The sequence below is a fragment of the Cetorhinus maximus genome, chromosome 3 (assembly GCF_964194155.1).
Source record: "Cetorhinus maximus chromosome 3, sCetMax3.hap1.1, whole genome shotgun sequence".
Classification (NCBI taxonomy): Eukaryota; Metazoa; Chordata; class Chondrichthyes; order Lamniformes; family Cetorhinidae; genus Cetorhinus; species Cetorhinus maximus.
Genome location: NC_135881.1, coordinates 207,461,198 through 207,481,786, shown reverse-complemented (window position 1 = coordinate 207,481,786; position 20,589 = coordinate 207,461,198). Strand labels below are relative to the sequence as shown.

The 20,589-nt window shown below is 42.7% G+C and overlaps 1 protein-coding gene across 2 annotated transcripts in view; it reads right to left on the bottom strand.

Moving 5' to 3' along the window:
• The window catches only part of LOC144679216 (cadherin-12-like), a 245,825-nt gene that overhangs the window by 138,379 nt on the left and 86,857 nt on the right, over nucleotides 1-20,589 (bottom strand). For both annotated transcript variants that reach the window (XM_078539654.1, XM_078539655.1), the window contains exon 5: nucleotides 15,274-15,441. In XM_078539654.1, the coding sequence (XP_078395780.1) occupies nucleotides 15,274-15,441 (168 nt within the window). The remainder of the gene's footprint in view (nucleotides 1-15,273; nucleotides 15,442-20,589) is intronic.

The following is a 20,589-nucleotide window of genomic DNA, read 5'->3' as shown; positions in this document are numbered from 1 at the left end:
GGGAGATGCCAAATTTAACCGGAGGGTCCAGCAGCCTGGGGAATCTGTTGATTCCTTCATCAATTATCTCTACTGCATGGGAGAATGGTGTGAATATGGCAACTTAAAATCTGAACTCACCCGAGACAGAATTGTGGTGTGTATAGTGGATGATTCACTCTCTGGCCTCCTCCAAGCCAAAGATAATCTTGCTCTTTCCAAAATTGTCCAGCTGGTTAGACTCTTTGAGTTGTGTGCCCAACACAGGACCATTTTCAGAGGAGAGAACACTTCATGGGGCAGATGCCACACCTCAGTCCACCATATCAAGCTACTGAAGTGCAGGGACCACCCAAGTCAGAGTAAGCCACCCTGCCAAACAACCTTGTCCTCATCAGAAAGCACAATGTCCTATGAGTACTGCCTCGTGCTTCAAATGCCACAGGCAGGGGCATTTTGGTAAGCTGTGCCGGTCAAGACCTTAGCACCACACAGATAACCCAAAAGCCATCCATGAGGTTGAAGCCAGTGATCCAGAAGGTACATAGCCTCTCTTCTTGGGTGACATCAGACGATGTGGCCCTTTGTTCTAGAACACAGGCATCATGGTAAACTCCATTTAACCAACTTCAAGTTACATTCAGGTGCTGGAGTGACAGTCCTATTCGGTGAGGAACCATGGCTCCAAAGCTCCTGGGTCCAAACAACGGATATCCCACTTTATGGTGTCGGGGAGCCTAACTCCCAGTCATTGGCCTGATACAGGAACCCTGGAGCTGATGTACACGTGTAAAATGAGCCCTTCTCTCTCCTCAGCAGGGATACCTGATTGGATCTCAACCTTCTCCAGCCATCAGAAGAGGTGAAGGCAACGACTGCCCCCACCCTGCTGGAACAGCATCTGCCCAAAGGTTCAACCACAAAACACCATTCAAATGTTGACTTTATTTGTAACCTCTCTCCTCTTTTCACAGATCAAGTCTATTCTTCTCCATTTCAGGTCCCCAAACCTTCCCAAAGGCCAGATCAACCTACCACACATGAGGATACCATAGCACCCTTGCTGGAAGTGACACCAGATCCACAATGGCCTTCAGAGAAGCCTCTATCCCTACCAGCGACGGCAGACACACCAACCACCCCACAAACCCAATAACCTCCAGCCAGCATGCCAAAACCACAGCATCTGCTGCAGCCAGATAGCAGCCTCACACAACCCACGCAACTAAACAAAGGTGAGCTATCTACCCAACCTTCTTTAATCCACAGAAAGGCTCTCCCTCAACCACCGAGAGCCTCCAGATGCCTGAAAAAGTGAAAGAAGAAGAAAAAACACTGACAACCTGTCTGATACCAGTTTCACCCACCCGGAAAGAAACGACCATGACTAACAACAACCAGTTACACCCTAACCATCCAGCCAGACCAGGAATTGGGCATCATCCATCAATGGATGAAGTGAATGAAGCCACGCCCACATCCCAGTACGACCTTCAAACCACCCCAAAGAGTAAGAGCCTCTAAAGCCTGCCACTCTCCTGACCAGGCGGCAAATTAGATGTGGCAGGGGTACAAGATCTCCAGACTGTCTGAATCTCTGATGTCAAGGGCTTGAGCGTGAGGGGATGGGATAGTAAGCTCATTGTTAGTGCTTGCCGTTAATGTTAATGTTGTTAATGTTTGTAATGAAATAGCATAGGGTTAGAATAGTTTGTAGCTGTAACATTAAGGTTGGTACACAAGACTTACAGCAATATAAGACTTGACTTAAACCTCCCCATACTACTGTAAATATCTATATGTTTACAGATGTAGATATATCTGAATCTATCTGTATACATATATATCTTGTAAGTTATACAGCACTGCTTCATGGTGTTCAAGCGGTATCCTTTAAGCGTAATGACAACAGAACATATCATGGTCCCAGTGGTAGGATCCATCAGGTAGCGCCATGGAGGAGGCAGTGGCTGTTGCTGGAACACACCCCTCGGAGTCCCAGGATCGCTGAGTGACCCAGGAAAAGTTAAGTGCTGTTGGGAGGGGATTCTCGCAGGGTTGGGGTTGAGAGGAGGGGTAATTCGGAGAAAGTGGGATTGATTTTGAATTTTGGGTGCTCACACACGAAGCCAAGAAACTTTGGCCTCATTAATATCAGGTTGATGAGCTGTTGAGTGCTATAAATGGCCATTCTAATACAGCTTTCATGACTGAGAATTTTTTAAAAATTGATTTATGGAATGTGGTATCACTAGCTAGGCCAGCATTTATTGCCCATCCCTTATTGCCCTTGAGAAGATGGTGGTGAGCTACCTTCTTGAACCGCTGCAGTCCCAGTGGTCTAGGTACAACCACAGTGCTGTTAGGGAGGGAGTGAAGGAACAGCAATATATTTCCAAGTCAGGATGATGAGTGGCTTGGAGGGGTACTTCCAAATGGTGGTGTTCCCATCTACCTGCTGCCCTTGTCCTTCTAGATGATAGTGCTCGTGGGTTTGGAAGGTGCTGTCTAAGGAGGCTTGATGAGTTCCTGCAGTGCATCTTGTAGGTGGTACACACTGCTGCCACTGTATGTCAGTGGTGGAGGGAGTGAATGTTTGTAGATGGTGTGCCAATCAAGCGGGCTGCTTTGTCCTGGATGGTCTTGAGCTTCTCGAGTGCTGTGGGAGTTGCACTCATCCAGACAAGTGGAGAGTATTCCATCACATTCCTGACCTGTGCCTTGTAGATGGTGAACAGGCTTTGGGGAGTCAGGAAGTGAGTTACTCACTGCAAGGACCAGTATCAGGCCAATCCAGATGCTGTCAAGGGAATTTCAGAGGTTTGTTGGGGTGAGAGGGAAGGTGGAGGAGCAATCATGGAATGGTTATGATCCAAGCCAATGACAGCCCATATTATTTTTGCTCCAGAGGAGTTTTACTGTCTCGCCTTCAGCTCCATGGTCCAAGGAACTGATTGGAGTATGGAATGCAAAACTCCATCCCTTGTATAGAAATTAGGGTCCTGTTGGTGTTATAAAAGGTGCTGATTGAATAATAAAAGGGGTGAATTGCCAAAATCAGGTGGACACTTTGGATATTCTGTGGTAAGCCCCTTTCAGAATGAAGCCAACTGCATCGTCAATGTTAATGGTGAGAAAGGGAGAAACATGGCAGATAGAATTCAATGTGGAAAACTGTCAAGTGATAAAGGCAGCATACGACAAATGACTTAATTTTGCAATGTGTGAATGGACCTTGGTGTCCATGTACACAAATCTTTAAAGGCTGCAAGTTGATAAAGTGGTTAAATATGGGTTACTTTGTTTGATAGAGGCAGAGAATAAAAACCAACAAGACCATGCTAAAACTTTATAAATCACAGGTTGGAGCATTGTGGACAATTCTGGATTCCACATTTCCAGAAAGATGTAAAGGCCGTGGAAAGGGAACGGAGTGGGTTTACCGGGATGTTACCAGGGATGAAGAACTTTAGTTATGAGGAGAGGCTGGAAAAGATTGGACTGTTCTTATTGGACAGGGAAGGTTATGGGTTGATCCAGTCGAGGTTTTCAGGGTGATGAGGTTTTGATCCAGAGGGAGTAAAAAAACTAGTCCCTCTGGTCAGAGGATCAATAATCAGAGACCATAGGTTCAAAATCATTTGCAAAACATCTGGAGGGAAGACAAGTGGACATTTTCTCACCCAGAGTTGTCGGGATCTGGAATGTTCCACCTGAAAAGGTGGTGGCAGCTGATTCCATCAATAATTTTGAAAGGGAATTAGAAAGATGGTAGAGAATGAGGAACGTACAGGGTTACGGATAAAAAGTGGGGGTGTGGGATTGAATGGTACTGTACTTTCAAAGAGCCAGCAAGGGCATGATGGATTGAATGGCCACCTTCTGAGCTGGAAATTTTGAGCCTGATACTGCTCCCACTAACTCCAGGCGATTAAGTAGAAAATCAATCCCACTGTCTTTGTTACATGGAGATTTATTTGACCTCAGAATCTCCTGGTGTATGAGAAATCTTAAATGTCATCGTGCTGCCAATATTTTTTTTTTATTTTAAAATTCAAGCATTTAATACTTCTACTACTAAGGTGTGCACTTAGGTAAAACTATTTTGGACCAAATAAAGTTCTAATTTTGAATGAAAAGAATGATCTTACATTATTGGGTGTTCAAAAGTCCAGGGGTATTGAATAAAAAGCAATGTTAATTCAAATTTCAAACTCATGCATTTTGCTCATTAATTATGATAGTCTCAATAGGTTGGGCAAGATTTTCCAGCCCCGAAACCCAGCGGGCATCGTCACGGGACAGGACAGGGAAATTTGGAGAGCCGTTGACTTTTAACAGGCGATGCCAGTCGGTGTCAGGGCCAAAAACTCCTGCCTGTTGATTCTCGTTTTACTGTCACATCAAATTATAGATACTGGACTTGCATTACCACATACTGAATAAAAGATACATTAAGGGATCATAGTTATAAATGTCTCTACTAATCTGGTGGTCATGCACAACTGTAAGGTTTTAGCTTTAGATATAAATAAATTCACTTTCGGAAGAGTAATGGTTTAAAGTACTGATTCTGTTGATTAGAAGGGTTCCTAACATCTGAGTCCACATATTTTATTCCCACCTGTCAACAAGAACTATTATCCCAATGCCCAGGAGCTGATACTATGGAATTTACATTGTAACTTCACTAGAAAAAAAAAATCTATTGGATGACCTTAAAACGATCAAGGTAGATTTAATTTCCGCTGTGTGTTGTCATTTTGTGCTAACACAGCAATCTGTAATTCCAATGTTATATTGTAGTATGCAAATCATAGCTTCCCTTCCCTCTGACTGATGATGTGGGTTTTATTGTGAGTTGTTGTAAGCAGATCTGGAGGGGGGAAATACAGCATGAGAAGTTACTGCTAAAACTATTTGAAAGATTATGTCGTCGGGCATTTGAAGCAGCTTTTGCCTACTGAATCAGCCCTATCACGGTGTACCATACGGGGCACAGGGCTGCAGACTAACATCAATCACAGGATTAAAATGGCAAACCCAAGGACTGTGGTCCCATGCTGTTCTAAAGCATCATTTCTTGTTGGTTAGTTAATGAGAGACATGTTGAGGAAGAGAAAATGGGTTCCAAAACATTGTGATGCCTGAGCTATTCCTCCTCACCGTTTCAGAACAATTCCGGCTCCACCAGTTATTCAAAGGACAATGAGACCTGTCGCCCATGAGGCTTGGCGATTACATCGAGAATACTGAACAAGGTTTAGATTGAAATTGACGAGAAATAACAATTGTACCAAAAGGTTGGAGGGTGGCAAATGTTACATCTCAAATAAGAGAAAAGGAATAATCCAGGTAACTATAAACCAGTAGGAAAATTGTTTAAGATTATAATGAAGGGTAATATAAACAAACAGAGAAAGGTGTGGGTTAATCAAGATCCGTCCACATACATTTGTGAAGGGCAGGTTTTGCTTAACTCTAATTAAATTGTTCACTGAAATGATTAAACTATAGAGGCCATGGAGTAGTATAATTGTCCAGTTTTGGAGTTTCTCTTTGGTTTCCACCAAAATTATGGTACGAGAGCAGGTGAAGCACCGTGACAATTTTTTAAAAATTCATTCATTCATGGGATGTGGATATCACTGTCTAGGGCAGCATTTATTGCCCATCCCGAATAGCCCTTGTTCAGAGGGCATTTAAGAGTCAGCCACATTGCTGTGGGTCTGGAGTCATATGTAGGCCAGGCTAGGTAAGAACAGCAGATTTCCTTCTCTAAAGGAAGGAAATTAGTGAAGAACAATCAACAATAGTTTCATGGTCATCATTAGACTTTTAATTCCAGATTTTTATTGAATTCAAATTCCACCATCTGCCATGGCAGGATTTGAACCTGGGTCCTCAGAGCATTAACATGGGTTTCTGGATTACTAGTCCACCGACAATACCACTGCACCATTGCCTCCCTCTAGGAGGGAGTTAATGACTGTTATGGACAGGGGAGGAGAAGTAAATTGAAACCTTTGTACCCTTACCGTCTGTAATCAATATGGTTTTGGAGAGGAATATGTGTGGTTCCTGGCCCCCAGAATGCGTGGTCAATTTAGAAATAACAGCAGCATGATTTTGTGGGTTTAAATAAAGAGGATTAGTTATTCACAACCTCATCCCGAAAACCTAAGTGCTACATCATTCACATGGCATACACTCAAGAAGGATACAATTAAAGAGGATAGTGCACTTCTATAAGTATTAAACCAAAGAATAATTAACAGTTCACATTTGGGTTCATGGTAGACAAAGAACCACGGTGGGCCAAACAAAGAAAGGAGTCTTTTTCCACTCCTGAATGGTAGTTCATATGGATTCAAATAACTGAAGTCAGATATCTGGATTGTTGCAGGATTCCCTCGAAGAGATGAACATTCAACAGGTCACAAAGCTGGGAACTTGTGCTTTTCCGATCAGGAGGTCATATTTCTTTACAGTTGAGACTAGAGTTTTGGAATCAGGTTGGGAGGCTCTTTAAAGATGTACGGCCTCCAGGTCTTTAAAGATAAAGATGACACAGCCTTTTGCTGCTGTCTCTTTCGGTGTCTATTGGTCACATGACCAATATTGGTATTGTCCACCAGAATGGTTTATCTGCAAGCCATTGCTATACAATGGAGATAATAGATGAGTTTCTCACACTTACTCAGGATGAATTGTTTTCTGCCCAGTCCTCATTGTTAGGGTTCCAACTTGGAGGCATGAAGTCTGGACTTGCGTTTTGGGTAAATCCCCAAACAATAGCAAGTGTTAATTCCACAAATGTTATCCATTCACGGGGGGGTGGGGGGGTGCGGTTGGTGGGGAGGGGTGGGGTTCACCCAGGGTGATGCAATTAGGAATTTCTGAAAGCTTCAGATCGTCTGTGTTGAAGTTGCAAAGGGCACCTGCCCCTTCGTGGGGATCTTAACAGTTTATCAATGTCCATTTTAAATAAAAGAAAGTTCCAGAAACTTCTGTGCAAACACAGAGTCCATATTTAAAGTTACGAATATGACATGCCTTTTGCTGGGCATAACAATGACAAGGCAGGTATAGGTTAAAACTGTTGTCTTCAGTGGCCACCAACTAACTTTCATTCCTTGCCTCATCTCCAATCCTTACCCAAATGTTCCTTCAAGCTAAGTTAGAGCATTCCCAATCTTGCTATCCTGTATGATCCAAGCTTCAACCCGATATCGTATCCAGCGTCATAACTAGATTAAGTGCTTATGGATTCCATACATTTTTCCACTTTGTGCTTCCTTGCATTTCAATGTTACCTGTCACATCTTCTCTCTCTTTCCCCCGTAAGCCTCAGTAAAGGTTGCTAATAAGGCTTTGAAGATTTTTATCCTCCTCTGTAACTCCTTACCATTCAGTGGCTGCATCCCTTCAAACTTCACCTAAAGAACGATTTTCTACTTTCCTCCCCATATTAAGCTAGTTCCCTCACAAAAAATTAAGTTACACTGGGAGCGTTGAATAAGTATGCAAATGAGTCATGCCCAAAGACACGTATGGGCTGAGCTCACTGCACTTGGGCTAGATTTAAACTAATGCCAATTTATTTCCAACTCGATTTCACCATAAACAGAAAATCTACCCTGTAAACTTCTGATCTGGATTTGTAACATTGCAGTTTAAGCTGTCTGAAGTGAAACCCAATACCTGAAGCCCATGGCCAGGGTTTTATGGCCCCTCCCACCCGTCGGGTTATTACGGTCCCGCCGAGCGGAATGGAGATTTAAGTGGCTCGGCACATCCACCAGGGGGAGACACTCCGCAGCAGGGCTGTAAAATCCTGACCCAAAGTGGCCATGACACTTATCTCCATGAGCCAGAATCCTGATGAAAGTATTCAAAATTTGTCTTCTCAAGTAACTATTAAAGTCAAGGGCATAAGATGAAGACATTAGAGAGAATGTACAGTACAAAACACCAGAGCAGAATTCATGCAGTCAGATAGCGTACAACTTTGTAGCAGATCACAGATGTCTAATGGACTGAACAAAACTACTGGGGAGAAATGCATTAATTCCAAATTGTCTGCACAAGATAAAAATGATCCATCAATTGGCCGCCCTATAGTCCTCAGACTGTCTTGAAGGGAAAGATAAAGATCAGGTGGTTCAAAATAAATCAATTAATAAATCAACCAATCATTTAAATTGAGAATTAATTATAACAGAACTCTTTAATTTAGAATTGATTGTAGCTAAAAGTTCAAGACATCATATTTAGTTAAATGTATTTTGCCTATGCATTGCATTAGCCTGAACAAATCTGCCATTCTATTCCAGAAAGCCTCTGTTAAAAGTTTCTTTCTGTGACCAAATCACATGGTTACCAAGAGAACTGTGATTTTTTTTTTGTAGAAAGCAGTGGGCTGCTAATGCTTTGAGATCTGCAATGCAACAAATATATCAGTGAAAGAAAGTTTATGTTACACAGCTGGGGATTCGTAACAGAACACTCTTCCCTATCAAACTGCAATCATCACAATCAACCTGCAAGTGAAGAGAGGCGTTGTCATGAATTAATCAACATGACATTTGTAGGATTCAATAGTAAAAGTAATTTCAGTGATTGGTTTTATTGATAGAAGATAGCGCCATATTTTAATAAGTAGCAGTACATGTATTAAATAAACAATGTAGATCTGAATTAAAGCAAGACTTTGTGGGGATTTCCTATAGCAGAAATGTTCACTATTTATAATGATATTTTGAACAGAACTAGAGATATTTCTTCATATTTTTAGCTGCTTGCTGTTCATGCCAGTGAGAGATTGGGTGCAAATGTTTTATTAAATATGGTACCCTCTTGTTGACGTGACACTTTCAGTAACTGTCCACATCAAGCAGTACAAACCCAAGCCAGTCAATTGTGGACTCATGGGCCCACTACCAAACACAGAAAACTGATGAAAGGAGTCATCAACGGTGCTATCTCATTTCTCTTGCTCACCTGCTGACCAATGCTCAGTTGGATTATGCCTGGGCCACTCAGCTCCAGACCACGTTACAGTCTTGATCCAAGCATGGATACAAGAGCTGAATTCCAGAGGTGAGGTGAGAGCCTGATCTTGGCTTCAAGGCAGCATTTGACCAAACGTGCAACCAAAGCATTCCAGTAAATGAGGAACAGGAGGAAGACCCTCCACTGATTGAAGTCATATCTGTAGTATAAGGGGTTAATGTTAAACATAGTTCTATTTAGAGCCTCATGCTAGGCCTGTACTGTACATGGTTAGTGTAATGTTCAATAAAGGGTAAAGTTTAACAACAGCCTTGCCTCCAGCAATATCTGTAAGTTCAGATCATGAACAACCCCATCTAAGACCCACAATGATGATACCAGAATACTCGGCACAAAGGGAGATGGCTGTAGTTGTTGGAGATCAATCATCTCAGCCCCGGGCATTGTTGCAAGAGCTTCTCGTGTCCTAGGCCAATCACCTTCGGCTGCTTCATCAAGGAACTTTCCCCCCTCATAAGGTCAGAAGTGTAGATGTTCGCTGATGATTCCCCAGTATTCAGTTATGTTCGTAACTTCAGAGATAATGAGGCAATCCATGTCCACATGCAAGAAGGCAGGGACCTTCAGGCTTGGGCTTATAAGCAGCAAGTAACATCCATGCCACACAAGCGCCAGGCAGTGATCATTCCCACCAAGAGAGAATCTTGGCATTTCCCTGAATGAGTCCCTCATCGTCAACGTCCTAGGGGTCACCACTGACTGGGAACTCAACTGGAACAGCCACATAAATGCTATGGGTCCTAAAGTAGATCAGAAGTTGCTGTACCATTCACACTTAAATAATAGAGAGGGCCATTAACCTCATCAATAATTTGACAGCAAACTTTGGCTCAATAATTCTTTTGCTTTGTCACTAGTCAGATGGAAGTATTTCCTCTCCTCTTGTTGCAGCTCATCAGCAATCTGCTCTTGCTCTTTGACATGAAATATATTTGTGTTGAGGATAAAATAATTCAGCCTTAACATTATTCTAGCTTGGTGAGCGTTTGGACTGTGGGAATCATTATTGTATTTTTTTTAATAATTTCCTTGTAAAACCCAAGGCTTTCAAAAAAAAATGTTGTGCTGTGCACCAGAGGCTAAACCTAATTGCAATGCAGTCCAATCATAGAAAATAAATCAGTGATCCAATTGTTAGACTGATGAAAGATATTGCTTTAACAGCAGCTTCTGCGCCATGTCTCTTCCTGTTAGGGTGAAATACCTGCCCCTTTGCAGCCATTTACATATCTGGAGTATTTATACACAAGGGAATCTTTAAATTTTAGAGAATGTTATATTGCGTAATTTCTCACATTCATTTCATTGTAGCAGAAGATTTTTTTGAGATGTATTACTGCTATTACTTATTTAATTGCTGTAATTTGTTTGTTTTTTTGTTAATTCATACGGTGCAGTTTTCCCTTACTGCCCAATCATCACATTTATTGGTGAGCTCACTAACAGTAGATTCACTTGCACATATAATCTTTCTCCATAGCAGAAGACCTTTCCACTCCCAATTTTTTTCCCTTTCTTTTTCTCTCATTCCTCTCTTTAAAGCATTTACTCGTGTGTGGTTCCTTAGATGTTGGTCACCATTTAATACATTGCCCAAACAGCCATTTCCCTCATTTTTGAGGGTGGATGCTGATTATGTGGGTCACTCCATCTATGGGCTTCACTGTCAAACTGGTTCCTGTCCTTGATGGTGCATTTCAGGCAGGGCCCACTTGTTAGTGAAGCCTCAACTTTGGTTCCCACCACAATTTGCCACAGCTTCCAATCCACTCACCACGCATGCCCACAAAGTGAAGCAGAATGTTTATAACTTCAACATCGTACTTTACACCGAGTCCTTTAAACCCCACTGCTGCAATTACATCGCATCTTTAAAATCCTCACCCATGCCTTTGTTGCAGGACTAGTAACATGGAGGCCGATAATCATGACCTGCAAACGTATTCAAATCCCATCATAGCAGCTCTTGAATTTAGGTTCATGAATTAAACAAACCTAGATTAAAACATTTATATCAGGAATGGTGACCGTGAGAACTACTGGATTGTCATAAAAGCCCATCTAGTTCACTGGTATCATTTAGGGGAGGAAATCTGCCATCCTTACCTATAGTCTGGTTTAGATGTGACTGCAGAACCACAGTAATAACTGCCCTGTGAAAGGACCTAGCCAGCCACCGTCTCAAAGACAATGAGGGATGGGCAGGAATGCTGGCCTTGCAGTGACACCACATCGTAAAAGAATAATTTAAAAAATATGAATGCAAATTGTAGGACATATCTCATACCTTGACTGATGTTTGCCCCACACCCACTGCCCACCAATTCCCACTGCTTTCCCTGAAGTCTGTAGTTAAATCAGGACAAATGATGTATCACATTTGGAATGTTCCTGATCTGTGAAAATCAGTGCAACACAATAGACTACATGGACTAACTAAGCCATGGGAGACCACTGATTATAACCAGTGTACAAATTTTCCATCGCTTCGAGACATAAAGACTCCTTGGATGAAAACTTTGCATTAGTTATTCTACTAATTTACCCTGATTCTTTAAAAGGGTTTTTTATTAATAATGTACCTGCCCTTCTCATCTGAAAATGAGAGTCTATGCTTTGATAATAGCTCCAGGCATTCAGGTAAGAGAGGTGTTTTGGGGTCAGCTTTTATAACACATTTGCAAGGGAAGCAGTATTCCGCAAATAATGAAAGAATGGTCACCATTGAGTGGTGGGTAATCAGCCTCTGATCCAACATTTATCAAAACCTAGATTCTTATTTTCAGACGAGAAGGGCAGGTCGGGCATTCAAAAAACCTTTTAAAGAATCAAGGTAAATTATCAGAATAAATAATGCAGACAGAATTAGTTAGTCCCTGTATTGTGTTTTACTGATCTTTCTAAACCAGGAACGTTCCAAGTGTGATCCATTATTTAAGCTGATTTAACTGAAAACATCAGGGAAAGCAATGAATGCACTGCAAGTTCACCTCCATCTCTTTTACTTACTGCCAACTTTTGATTGTACACAGGCAAAACCTTACCCCCTATAAAGGCTGACAAGTCGGTTAATGCCCAAAATGGTCCCAGGGATTGTGGTGTGCGATTACTCATTCCCGTTGAGTGCTAAGCAGGTAGCAAGCCAACTCCATGTTGTTTCCTAATTATAATGGTCTCTGCCTGCAGAGTCCCCGCACCCTTCATTGGCTGCATACATTGGTAAGGGAGGGGGAACAAAATCATCAGTGATTTGCACTTCTCAAAGTTAGTCTGCACCTCTTAAAGGAGAGCGTAGTGTGGCTGCGGCGCTGCTGGGCACCATTCTGCAACTGAATCTAACTTGGGAAACAGAGATCAATGGTTCACTAAAGGAGAGAGAGAAGGCCCCCAGGACTTTTGATACGGCACTAGAGGTCTTGATGGAGGAGATGGGAAGGAGCAGAGATGTCCTGTATCCTCATGAGTGGCAGGAGGCCGTCCAGTCACAGAATGAGAAGGCAGTAGAAACAGATAACCACGGGGTCAATGCCTGGAGTGCAATACAAGGACCTGGATGCAGTGCTGGAAGAAGTTCAATGACCTCACACGAGTGGTTAAGGTCAGTGAAAGCATCTTCAAGTGCCATATCCTATCAACTGTACAGCTGGCCTCATCCACTGCTCAATTCAGCACAACCCCCGTCACTCACTTACCAACAATCTCTCGCATTCAGGACTTATGCATAACATTCATATGCTTCACCTGACCCTCACACATTTAGTACTGGTGCAAGCTTCAGACCCACATCCCACAGCCTGCACACACTACCAGCTATTCTACCATGACAACCCCACCACCAAGGCAGTTTAAAGGTACTCTAACATATTTCCCCCTCTCTTGGAGGAGAAGGTGACACAAAGCTCGATACTACAGAAACTAACTGGGATGGGGTGGGTGTGGGTAAGGCTGAGTGTGGGGGTGTGGGGGGGTGGGGAGAGGCTCGGCCTCATATTCTAACTCCCCCATGGGGGAGACTGTGTTGGCTATTATTGGAAAAGTCATTGCTGAGATTGTGACCAGCAGCAGGATTGAAGTCATTGAAGATGATGGTATCCACCTACTTAATCCTCCTTCTCTCATCCCATTTCTCCCTCACTCCACTGACTTATAAAATTGCATATGATGCAAACTCACACTCCTTATTTTCTCCTTTCTCCTTAGCACAACTTTACCATTGTCCCTTTTCATTTCAAATGCTTGAGAACTGCAGCCTGTCCAGGCACTGGAGCAAGAACAAGAAGGCAATGAAAATGAAGATGCACCATCACTCAGTTTCACACTTGTAGTCACCAGCTCAGATACCAACACTGCACATGATTTTGAGGATGGGACATGGTGAGGAATCACACTGGGCAGGAGTACACTGTATTCAGGATCAAGGAAGGATCAGCTCACCAGAGGGTGAGATTGTACTCCAGTTCTGCTGCAGAGAACTCAGGTGAGGACTTTGATGAGTAAGGCCACAGCAGAAGACTAATGGGTGTGCACACCTCAACACTCGATACACTGGAAAGCCCACCAGAAAGCCTGCGCTCGATGTTGAGGAACCTGGAGGGGTCCAGCACCACTTGGCACAGGGCTTTGTGTAAAGTTTGGAGCGCATTCTTTACAACATGATGGTCAACTCTGTCCACACACCCGTGGAGCTGAGCTAACCATGATGCAGTTTCTGATGGCTGATGTCTCATCTTCCATTGCAACACGAGCAGCAACCATCTAGCATCTGAATGCTGCAGTAGAAGCTGTTACACCATCTCAGCCATTTCCATGGAAGCTCAGGCATCTTCCATCTTGGCAATGGATACCAGTGTGCAAAGGGGCTTGCAGGGCATCACAACATTCCTGTAACCTGTTCTCGAGCAGATTTGCTTTTTAAAGACCCTCTGCGGAATTGGTCTCTTGTTGAGAGCCCTTCTCCCCCACCTCCTCCTTCCTCTTCTCGAAGCTTCTCCTGCTCTGCGTGACCTCTGCTCATTCTCCCGGTCATGCTCAATGCCAAGAGGAAACCCAACTAGCCACCCATGTCTGCAAGCAAATGGTTTGTGCACAAAATGTTAAGCCATTAAAAAGGTACTTCTGCAGCAGCTAGGCCCCTCGCTATAGATATTGAAACTTTTAACACGTATGGAAAAGCACCCAAAGTACTTAAAATTACAATGACAGCCATCAGAATTAACTCAGAAACTAACCTGCAGCTGGTTGAAGAACCTTTTAAATGGTGCTTGTGTTGGGTCATTCATGGCATTGAACATGTGTTCAGCTGTGGGAGATTAAGAGAGGGCAAGGGGCTGGAACACAGAGCTCCAAATGGCAGACCTGGTGTCAAACTAGTGTTTGATCAATGTTATGATCTGTTTACTCTGCATACTTCTGACAGATGTTAGGTGCATATGCACTAGCCCCTTTATGACTATGGCATCTGACGTATTTTAATGCAAACTGTGCAAACCAGTTCACAATCTTAAGGGGCCGTGTAGCACCCCCAAAACAGGCTCTACGAGGCCAATTTGACCCTGCTGAAGTCTTGACCTATTTTGTTCAGCAGCCAAAGGTGCAATCTGCAGTGCCACTCCAAATAAACTGCAAGGCCTGAAGTAAAACATTCATTTAACAAGCTTCTGTTGTTAAAAACAACTATACATATTACAAGAGTGAACAATGCAAAAGTGTGAATTAAAATAGTTGTGCATTCTTGATCTCTAATTAAGTCACATGGAAAGCTTTTTGGCCATGTTCCTAGGTGCACAACACATTTGGGTTTGTGTGCCCAGTTTGCCTCCAAGTCACATTTTAAAAGCTTGCAAACTGCAGCCCAAACACTTCTAGTATTTTCAAGCAGCGCTATCCATGCAAGACTAACAATACCTCCTTAACAGAATTACTTGTGTAACTTAAATTGAAACAAGTGGTGTTAATTTAACCTTGGACAACAAACCCTAACTAATGAGCCCATGTCAATGAAACAAGCAGATGTTGGCACTAAAGAAAATCACCCGATAGCAAGCTTCACAGATAAACAAACTGCTCACACATTATCCAGAAACGTACACAAATTTAGAAAAGCTTCCAAACTGTTCAACTGTTTGACTATTGCATCCTATTTTCCGCGTCACAAACATGTCCATCACAGGTCAAATGTCTTAGTGTGCGTTGTGAAGTGATGGAAGAAGGAGAACTTACTTTTTGCAAATCTTGGTGGATTGTCATTGACGTCAGTGAGAGAGATGTTGACTGTTGTTGTCCCTGCTAAACCTCCCATTTGTCCACCCATGTCTTTGGCCTGAATGATGACTTGGTATTCCTCTTTAACTTCTCTATCCATGTTTGATAAAGCTGTTCTGATGACACCTAAACATGTAATACAGTGAGGAAATAAAGTATTTATCATCATCATAAAGAGATTTCTCTGTTATAAATAAAGATACAATTAATGTGCGCACACGATGGACTCTCAGACTTGCCTTTCAATGTTTACAGACCACCTGCATCACACTATGGATATTCAATTCCAAACCATTCAGGTGGCAGGGTGAGTGATGGGGAATTAATACTAGGGGAATAAATAATTAGTCATCATTTGTAAATTGCAAAGAGGTTGTGATTTTGGTGCTGCATTTCTAACATTGCTTTAGTTTTGCCTTACTGACATTGAAACCAACAACAACAACTTATGGAACACCTTTAACATGGTAACATCTCCCGAGACACTTCAACAAGAAAGTTATCAAACAAAATCTGACACCACGCCACATAAGGAGATGTTAGGACAGCTCAGTCAAGGAGATAGGCTTGAAGGAATGTATTAAAGGAGGAAGGAGAGATAGAGAGGCAAAGAGGGTTAAATTCCAGAGCTTATGACCCAGCCAGCTGAAGGCACGGCCGCCAAGGATGGGGCCATGAGGTTCAAATATAAAGCCAGGGATGTGGACTGGGCAGAATTGGAGGAGCACAGGGACCTCCGAGCGTTGTAAGGCCGGAAGAGGATACAGAGATCGGGAGAGGCTTAAGGCTGTGGAGGTACTTGAAAACAAGGATGAGAATTTTAAAATGATATGTATGATGTTAAATAAATCTACTCAATAGATCAGACAGATCGCACAAATTTTCTAAAGCCTTTCCATCCACTACTTATTTTTCATTTAACAGCTTTCTTTTGCTAACAAATATATGGTTTAGTATAGACTGAACACGATCTAATGGTGACACATAGCAATGGTTCTTCACCATAGTGACTCAATATACTCCCACAGAATTGTTCATTAACATCTGAATCGAACCCACAAGGAGAAGATGAGCAGGCGTCTATGGTAATAAACTGCCAGATACTTCAGCACATTTCCCAGCCTAAACTGAAGGCTGCTCAAAATATATCTGCTAAATAGACAATATATCTCGGTCGGTAGGAAAATGTAATAAATATCATCCCTTGAGAATTGGGATCGCTTACACAATATATTTAGCTGCAGGCTTACTAATTTCCCATTCTGTCCATTAATTACCTCAAGCATAACTCTGAAAACATGTTATCCTATCATAAGCCACAAACCAAGTTTCAATTCCTAGTTCAATGACTCATTGACATTCTAATTATTGCAAATACAATAGTTATTTATTATTTTTGAAACATCCCCAAAAGGAAGAGCGCAGTTACTGTTAGATTCCTCGGGTTGAGCACATTTTCAGGTTTTTTTCACCTTGCTAAATGGGGAGCTGATGTGGCCAATTGGAACCGACTGTTTGGCACAGGAAATGACGGAGGAGAGGGTGGCTGTGATGTGAAAAGCATTTTCATGACCAAGTTGTGTTGCTGACGTGTAAACATTACGGGGGTGAAATTGGTCGATGCCAGTGTGAGACAGGCTTGGCGCAGATCAGCAACCTGGTGTACACTGCACCAGCTTTTATTTTCCATTGGCTTGGAAAATATTGCCAAAGTTTTTAATTTCAAACCAATTAGTTAAAGGGGAATTGAGGCTAGGAAATAAGTCTCTCAAAAAGAGTTTGAACAAGAGCCCACAACCCTCTGACTCAGAGACGAGGAAGTCCTGCAGGTTGAGTGTCCTTTATCTGAAACACCTGGAACCCACTGTGTTTTGGTATTCGCATATTTTCGGTGTTCAGGTGTGATTTACCTACTATGTTGAATATGGTCAGGATGAATCTTGTGGAAACCTAACTAGTAATGAGGAGTTGGAGCAAAGGTTTTGTGTCCCTCAGTGTTTAGTTAAACAGCTCGTGAAGCAAGGGAAAGCAGACTTGGCACTCATAGCTGTACTTCCAAAGACTTGCTGATCCCGTTTGGATCGGATAGTATTATTTCCCGAAGGACAGCGTTTTCTGGGTTGAACTTAGTTGCCGTGATCGGGTTTGGGTCAGAAGCAAAAACTCTCAAGGCAGCTGGGCACGAGGTAAGGTAAACAACTAGGGTCCCCGCGCTAAAGGTCGGGTCCAATCGGCGAGGTTTGTGTCAGCTCGGGTCACAGGCTTCCCACACATAAACGCTCGGTTTTTGGATGGGTTCAGTTTTCAGATGCATGGATAAAGGATACTCAACCCATATCCACTGAGCCACAGCTGGGGAAAATTCCAAGTTGTTGCTCGAGTCTAACTGAAACCGGTGCTGAGGCACTCATAAAGAAGTTATTGCTGCCCATTGTGTGATCTCCACAGAAATATGGGAACTATTTCTATGAGTTACTGTTCAGATTGTGGTAGAATTTTTAAAAAGAAATCTATAACATATAGCTTCACTAAATTGCTCAGTTCATTTGTTCATTTTTTTCACTTACACATACTAGGAGGGTAATATATTATTATATTCATACATATCATCTTAAAAAATACACTTTTGACTTTACCATTGAGAAATAAGTGTTCAAATAATTTCTAAAATGATGTGTATAAATTAGTAGCAGCTTTAGCAAATTACTGACGGACCCCTTACTAATAAGATAAAAAATAAAATACTGCAGATGCTGGAAATCTGAAATAAAAACAAAAAATGCTGGGAAAACTCAGCAGGTCTAACAGTATCTGTGGAGAGAGAAACCGAGTTAATGTTTTGAGTCCGTACGACACTTCTTCAGACATCTTACCAATGGTCTGCTTATATCGACAAGTTATAGAGCATTTGTTTTACTGCTCATCGTACGGCAAATATTACCGAATTAATCGATCCGGGGCAATTAAGTTTGGAATGTAGCTACTGGTTTGCTTTGAGAATCAATGATCTCATTGGCCAACAATGGGGACATCCATGTCTGTGGAGTAACAATTGCCAATTACAAAGCTTCCTCTTTGGAAGAAACACAAATCTGACCAAACAAGTATGCAAAGCTCAGCAAAAAAACCTAAACGACGTTGACAGTGTTGTTAATTTAATAAGACATGAAGTTAATAAGTGACTATTTCTGAAGGGAATGGAGTGAAGCCTATGAATGCTCCAAATATATTGTTCTATCATCGGCGAGGAGTTCTGATGAAGAGTCATATTGGGCTGGAAATGTTAACTCTGTTTCTCTCTTCTCAGGTGCTGCCAGGCCTGGTGAGCTTTTCCAGCACTTTCTGTTTTTATATCAGGTCACCAGCATCCACAGTATTTTGCTTCCGTTAAACTATTTTACCAGCTCTCCCTTCTCGTGCCTCGCTGAGTTGAAATTAAGGGATGAAAATCGGACAGTGTTGCACTCGTATTTAGGAAGTAAAATAGGTTTAACCCTAACCAAGTTAGAAGTAGGACAGGTCTGTGCCCAATCTGTGCAGATGCTTGGCCCACCACCAGGCTCATTGTGCCGGCTTTTTGTTTTACACAATCCCGGCAGGTGTCGGGCCCCTCGCATAATTAAAGCCTCTGGAAGGACTCAGTTGCCCAGATTGGAGCAAGCACCAGGCCTGGTCCCCTGCGGCTTCCACCACTGAAACGTTAAGTAAAATGCTTTCACTTTTTCATTTTGAATGTGACAATCACCCCTGCATCACCTGAACCCTGCATCATTGAGGGGGAGGTGGTGGCATGGTGAGAATGTCACTGGACTTGTAATCCAGGGGCCCAGGCTAATACTCTGTGGACACAAGTTCAAAATTGTGGAATTTGAATTTAGTTAATAAATCTGGAATTGAAAAGCTAGTCTCAGTAATGGTGACCAGGAAACCATTGCTGATTGTCATAAAAACCCACCTGGTTCACTCATACCCTTTAGGGAAGGAAATCTGCCATCCATACCTGGTCAGGACTACATGTGAATCCACAGCAACGTGGTTGACTCTTAAATGCCCTCGGAAATGTCCTAGCAAGACACCCAGTTGTGTCAAACTGCAACAAATCTAATTCCCTTCCTAACAGCACTGTGGGTGTACCTACACCACACGGACTACAGTGGTTCAAGAAGATGGCTCACTACCACCTTCTCAAGGGCAATTTGGGATGAGCAATAAATGCTGGCCTGGCCCGTGACCCCCACATCCCATGAAATAATTTTAAAAAACCCAATGAAGGGTCATTGTTCTGGAATGTTAGCCTGTTTCTCTCTCTCCGCAGTAGCTGTCTGCCCTGCTGAGTATTTCCAGCATTTCCTGTTTTCATTTCAGATTTCAATCACCTGCAGCATGTTACTTTTGTGTTGTTATGGTAATAATGTTTTGTCCGGGCCACAGTTTACAAAAAATACACCGTACTCACACAATCTTTCAAGATATGATGTTGAGGGAATGGGAACTCCCAGTATAGAAAGTTCCTGCACTTTCCGGTATGGGGGTATGTTTGAGACCCTGAAACCAGAAACTGTGCACAAAGGCTCCAGCCTAGGGCATGGGGTCCCAGTCTATTTTCTGGCCCTCTTGCTGTGCTCCAGCTGTTTTATTGCATCACTCAGCATTGTGCCTTGGAAATTAAAGAGAAAGAAACAGCTTGTGTCTCTATAATGCCCTTCATGACCTCAGGTAATCCAACCTCTTTCCTGCCAACAAATCTTTGGAAATGTGGTCACCAATGTCCACTTTCATTTTCTTTGGTTGTTGAGCACTGTCTATTCATTTAAAGGCACAGCACCTTAACATTCTGCGCAGCCACTCATACAGGCAGCTTAGAGGGAATATTAGGGAGAGAATATTTCCCCCGTTGGGAGGGTTGTGCAGGGGTGGGCACGGGCGGGCACGGTCCCGATTGGCGCCCACGATTGGGTCCGCGCTGCCATTTTACATGAGCGGGCCAATTAAGGCCCGCCCAACGTGACGTGCACCCAGAAGCGCTGAGCGGTCGGGGGAGGGGGGTGTTCCCTGAGTCAGAAAGAGTGCAGAAATCTCCCTAAGGCACAGAGGTGTCTCAGGGGGATAAGTTTTAAGTTTTAAAACTTTTAATAAAGAAAACAAAATTTAAGACATGTCCCTCAGGTGACAGTGTCACATGAACTGGGACATGTCAATGAACTTTAACGGAAAAATTTATTTAATCTATAAACCCTTCATGAAACCTCATCCCGCCCGTGGATGAGGTTCCAT